Below are 6,000 nucleotides of genomic sequence, written 5' to 3' on the forward strand. Positions count from 1 at the left end.
GTGCTCGCTGCTGCTGGTTCGAGTAAGGACTCTTGCAGCTGAGTTAAGTAATAACCCTCAAACTGCAGCATAGAAGAGACAGACATGGCGAAATAATATTAAACGATAAATGCGGCAACAGTGAATTGCTAAAAGCTGATCGTCTTCCAAATGATTAATAAAGTATCTATCTATCTATCTATCTATCTATCTAAATGGACATACTTTAAAACTTGTGTTAAAACTTAGCAAATATTGTCCTTTGTTACTCAAAACCATTTGTGAGATTCGCTCTGGGCTCGCTAAAGCAGTTGTGCGTTATTTTGGATCGGTATAGTTTGCATTATTTGATTACACGAGCAAACGGTAAATAGGAATTGTGGGCAAAGAATCCTATTTAAAGATAATCATTATATTCTTAGTTTCACTGAATGTAGCCATTATGCTACGTTTTTAATTTATTTTATTAATTTAAATGCCATGTACTGTATATGTTACGGTAATGTTTTGTAGAGTGTCACCATCATCAAAAGGCAAACGTTTAGCTGGTGGTTTAAGAAGATAACTATAGAACTTAACTACAGTTTTAGCAATAGTTTGTGCTTATTTCTTAATTTTCTTTAGAGAAACGTTTAAAAGCAATAAATAAAGACTACGTATACAGTCCGATTCCTAATTAGTCTCTGAAATGGCAGCCCTCAAGAGCATATTTTTCTGAGACAGTCTTGTAAACATATAACTGAACATTCTCAAATTGTGAATCTGAGGTCCTAAATGCTTCACTCTCCCCAGTCCTGTCTCCTGGTCTCAGTTGTACAGGCCTGGCATTAATTATTCCCCTCACAGCAATGGGGGTGGCGGGCACCATTTACAACTTCGCCTAGGGCAGCAAACACCCTAGTTACTTAATGTTTATTCAACACTCACTGTATGGAGTTTCCACGTTTTCCTTTCACAGACACTTGCATGTGAGGTTAAGGAAGTATACCCTGTGATGTCCTGGTCCAGGTTTGTTCCCCACTTTCACTCCAGGGCTTCTGTGAATGGCTACTGGATTTGTCGAATTTGCGAAAGCACGTATTTTTACTGTTTTAAAATCTTTTTTTTTTTGTCAACATGGCTAAGTTCACAGTGTTGGACATAAGTAAAAATTAAGAATGAACAGTCACGTTTTTAAATAAACACAAAAAACAAAATATATCTGAATGAAATTGTAGCTATTCGTCCTTCAGATAAAACACATTCAAATTGTCATTCGTATACGGCGCCCTTATTCTCAATCATCTTTTCCCAGCGTAGTGTCCCGGGATGCCATCTTTTGGCAGCGTAGTGACCATGTCAATAACCTGTTCATCAACCCATGTGGTTTCCATCTCTAGGACGATGGAAGAAAACCGAAAAAGTGCCGAAAACACACCCAAACACTGAAAATAACGTACAAATTCGACAAAGACGCAGTACAAATTGGTTGAGAACCGCCCGGTCTCTGTTACGTCAATTTACACCTGGTGAACCGCAGCGCAGCGATGAGGCAGTAAATCTGACCGCGGAGCCACAGCCACTCAATGTTAACAGAATGATTCTGCACATTTTTCCTCAAGTATTTAACCACAGATAATGTCAGACGGTGAGGCGCAGCAGCCAAGGTGTTGGACTTTAAACCGCGAGATTTCCGCTTGCTCTCCTGTCGCCGATTTAATTTTGACTAAGCTGTAATTCTTACATATGGTTTTTTAAATAACGACGTGCGTGCCACACGTTGTAAAGTTTTTCATCTTAAGCAGGATTGTTGAGTACAACGCTCTCCCGCTAACACAAATTGTGTAAAGTCGCACTATCTTAATCGAATTTAAAACGCCTCCGATCGGCAGGCACCCATTTCTGAACCCGCTCTGCTATAACGAGGTCGCAAGAAATGGAGCCAGCTGTGTCAGCATTGAACAGCAACAATCAGCAGGGTATCAGTCCATCTCAAGGCACATTACGGGTGCACATTCAGTACACGTTTTCATTAAAATGTTAATCCACCAAATGTAAGTGTAAATCCGATTAAACTTCACACTCTCACTGGGCAAACTTTCAATCTCCACGCATAAAGTTTAGTCAGGAATCGGACTCAGTTTGATGATCGAATCTTTTTCTTTCATTTTTATGTGCAGACGGTATCTTCAACTTTCAAATTCAAGGAAATATGGATCAGAGTAACATCAAACCATGCTTAATATTTAAAGTTCAACGTAAACTACGCCTTCTGTGAAACGATTCACGCTCAACTTCTTAATCTCTGATCAGCGAGGACCTATTTATAAGGTCTGGCAACACTTTTCATGGCACTGAGCAGTCAACGTGTCCCTCCCAACAGCCATGCCATTAATCAACAATAAATTAACAAATCCTTAGTCTCACCTAATGAAAGAAAACTTCGGGCGCTACACAAAAGAACGAATGATGCGATGTGAAAACGGGCGCCCCTCGAGTTCTCCATGCTTGAAGAGGAATGCGCTGTGTCCCGCAGAAGCTGCTCCTTCACTTCCACACGCTTCACTTATTTACACCATGCGACTGTCATATACCAGATGACGACTACAAAACGTCCTGCGTAAGGAAAGCTGGTGCCCTGCAGTCTGTCGACTACTTCTCGTTGCTTTTTTGTTTGTGTGTGTGTGTTTTTTTCTTGCAAGCAAGCGGAGTAGGCGATGACGCCACACTATGTTATAGGACCAATCAGGATGCGGCATTCCGAGACTTCGGATTCTTTTGCAGTTTTCTTTTTTTTCCCCAACAGACCTCTTATTATCCTATACGCCTGCGGTAACGCGTCAATCATACGAAAATATAGCTTGCAGAATAAAATCACTTCCCCGTAGATGGGCACATTTTATAATAACTAATACAAAAAACTGAAGCTCTAAATCTGAAGGCGTTTTGTTACCTGGTTTTCGAAAACATTCTGCTAATCTTGGATAGTTAATTTACTTCACCCGAGGGGGTACGAAGGTTTTAACACAACCAATAAAGACGGCGCTTTAAAAGGTTTGGATCGATGTAAATCTGATTTCACCGGGCAGACTACGAGAGGAGTAGGTATACCAAATTCAAAGCGAAACCTTTCCTGGAGACGGAGACTGTAATACGGCAAGTAACGGGCAAACATGGCAGCTTCCAAACTCTCCGGCCAATGGTTTTTAGACCCGCTCAGTCGTGGCCGTAGTCGCGAGTGCCAGAGAGCAATGGAGGAGACTGTCCTGTTCTTACGGTGGTCTGGCGCCCATCCATGGTCAGTGGGACGGGACGTGAAAGATTTGTGAATACTACCATCTCTTGTTAGTTTTCATTGCATTCCTAAAAATAGACATTTTTCTAGTTTCACTTCCAAACTGACACATTCTTCACCCGAATCCTATTGTATCCATTCCGGGTCTGGAAAGTTACTGTTTAATGCTTCATGTTTACTTTATCAGACTTCCGTATTAGTTTTAGTGGAACGGCCTAAACTGGACGGATTCTTTAAATGTTTTCATTTTTTGATGCAGCTTCATACCCCTATTACTAATGTGAAAAATTACAACTCTTTACACATTCTTTATTAATGTATTCACTGATTATTGCTGTCAGCCTTTCCAGTTTCTTTTATTCCTATTATTTACTCTTTGCATGCAAGTCACATTTCACTGTTTGTGTTTATTCACATCTTCCAGTGCTTTGTTTATACACTCAAACACATCGGCCCTCTGAAGTTTCCTTTTCTCTTCTCAGTGTTCCCACAGGAATGAAAAATCAAAAAAGAGATCTCCTTAATATCTTTTTGGTTTCTCCTAGACAACAATAAGATCAGAATGATGAAATTGAATGGAGACATTTGCTTTTGTCACATTCTTTGCAGATTTTTCTTCTGAGAAATTATATCCCGTTATTCTAACAAGGGTCTCCTCTTGAATTTCTGCAGAAATGTCAGCAAAGTCACACAGTGGGCTCAGATTATCCAAGTAGTGTCTTGACGTTTTTCTTGAAGTTTGAAAGCATTTGCATTGTGTGTTCAGTAGTAAATGATGAAATGCATGGGCAGTTGTTTGTGTTAATAAAACCCTTTACTCTGAGTACAAGACTGTAGTCCTTGATTCTGACTAATATTAGTTTCTCTAGCTTATATTGCTGTGCTCCAATGAGATCATATTCATTCTAGAAGAGAGGGAACACCGTGTGGTATAGTGGTTAAGACTTTTGGGTTCAAATCCCACTGCTGACACCACTGTGGAATCACTTCAGCTGCCTGTGCTCCCATTGGAAAAACAAAAGAAATGTAACTGATCATAGCTTAAATGGTGAAGTCACCTTAGATATAGACAACAATCCAATAATAAACAAAAACTGGAAAGAGATTAAAATTGGACTAGAAAAAGACCTCACAAAACGTAACATGCTTTTTAAGCCGGTTTCTCGATTTTGACTCCTTTTACCTCAGTTGTATCTCATATCCCCTTTTTATATGAAGCTGTTTCTCCTAAAGACTTTCAGTGATAAAGTTGATTCTAAAATGAAACATAAATGAGAATCTCTTTAAAGTCATCTGAACCATCAAAGATCAACCATTGAGCAGTAAAATTTTCCTATGGGTTCTGAGGAGATGGCCTATGTAACTTCTGATCTTTTTCATATATTAAGTGCCACGTTGACCCCTAATTGATGGGTCAGTTAATTCTTAATCATCTTTTTCTCAGTAATGTAAATCTCAGCCTTTACGTACAAAGAAGTAATCCAATCTGTTTATTGAATGTCATTAAAGTGTTGTTGCAGTCTTAAAAATAAAGGTGCCAGTGTGGTTCTCTTCAGAACAACACCACAGTTAAACCATTTTGGGTTAATAAAAGACCCATCCACATGAAGGTTCTAGAAAGAACCTTTTAGATCTGCAACTGGCTCCATAAATCACAATGAATAGGTGATAACGGATTTATGAAATACCAGTTGGTTCATCATTTTTTAAAGGGAAATAGCAGTCTAAGTTCAGGTTTTCCAGATCTGTTAGTATCCTGTTAGGTAGCCTACTATACATTAATGATTTCTGTTTTGTCCACATATTAGGAAACCTTTTAAAACCCAAAGACCCAAATCCATATGCAGAGAACTCTTCCATGAAACGGTTCGTTGTCAAGCAGTGGGTGTTTGAGGAGCCACACAACACAGTAGAGTGCAATTTAGAAACTTTTATTTTCAAGTGTACCTTAACAATTCCACACTCTACTACTTGCTAAAACTTTCTAAACATAACTTCATTCTTTACTGTAGCATGTCTATATATTTATTTTTTAATCTTTTGCTATTTTTCCACATACTTTATTATATTTGAATTCTCACAGATCATATAGCGTAACGTTCCCAAGCCCACTTAATCAAATTGAGGGATACAGGGGGCTCTCCTGGCATCGTTGAGCACAACAAAGATTGGGAGTCAACTGCAAAATTAATTTCTTTGAAGTGTGGAGACCAGCCTCGACACAGACAGGCAGACACCAATAGTTCCAACACCGCCACATGTTTATTTACAATTTATAGTGAGTAACAGTCCTGCACACAACCCAGTGGCCCTGCACCACACACCCTCAGTTCTCTCTTCGCTGCCTCAACTCCTCTCCTCCGTGCTTCATCCTCTTCCCCCCGACTCCAGCTGACGACTGGAGGGAGGCGGCCCCTTTAATGTTAACCCGGATGTGCTCCAGGTGCCCTCTGATGAGCTTCCTGATGTCCAGGGCTTCATAGTCTTCAGGGCACCTCCTGGCGGTGGCCACGGGACCCTATAGGGTTGAGTTTCCATGCTGAATTCCCGTGGCCCCCATACAAACCAGGGTGGCTGCCCTCTCGTGGTCCGGGGGAGGTATAGTCCCTTTCCCGGTCCTTCTCGACGTCCCAGCTGGGCACAGCCCCCAGCCGCCCGCCACAGAAGGTATAGATATTTTATTTACTCTTCATTTAGAGTCTCGCACTTTTTAGCTTGACAATATCAATTTCAGTTCCTCTTCAGTC

At 40.4% G+C, this 6,000-nt stretch overlaps 1 protein-coding gene across 2 annotated transcripts in view; it reads right to left on the reverse strand.

The window, feature by feature from the left end:
• Positions 1–2,648, reverse strand: part of mertka (c-mer proto-oncogene tyrosine kinase a) — a 171,876-nt gene extending 169,228 nt beyond the window's left edge. For both annotated transcript variants that reach the window (XR_007933607.1, XM_028820523.2), the window contains exon 1: positions 2,386–2,648. Coding sequence is in view for 1 of the 2 variants with exons in the window: in XM_028820523.2 (XP_028676356.1) it covers positions 2,386–2,464 (79 nt within the window). In the remaining variant the exon portion in view is untranslated. The remainder of the gene's footprint in view (positions 1–2,385) is intronic.
• Positions 2,649–6,000: the final 3,352 nt, after the last annotated feature.

The sequence above is a fragment of the Erpetoichthys calabaricus genome, chromosome 15 (assembly GCF_900747795.2).
Source record: "Erpetoichthys calabaricus chromosome 15, fErpCal1.3, whole genome shotgun sequence".
Lineage (NCBI taxonomy): Eukaryota > Metazoa > Chordata > Cladistia > Polypteriformes > Polypteridae > Erpetoichthys > Erpetoichthys calabaricus.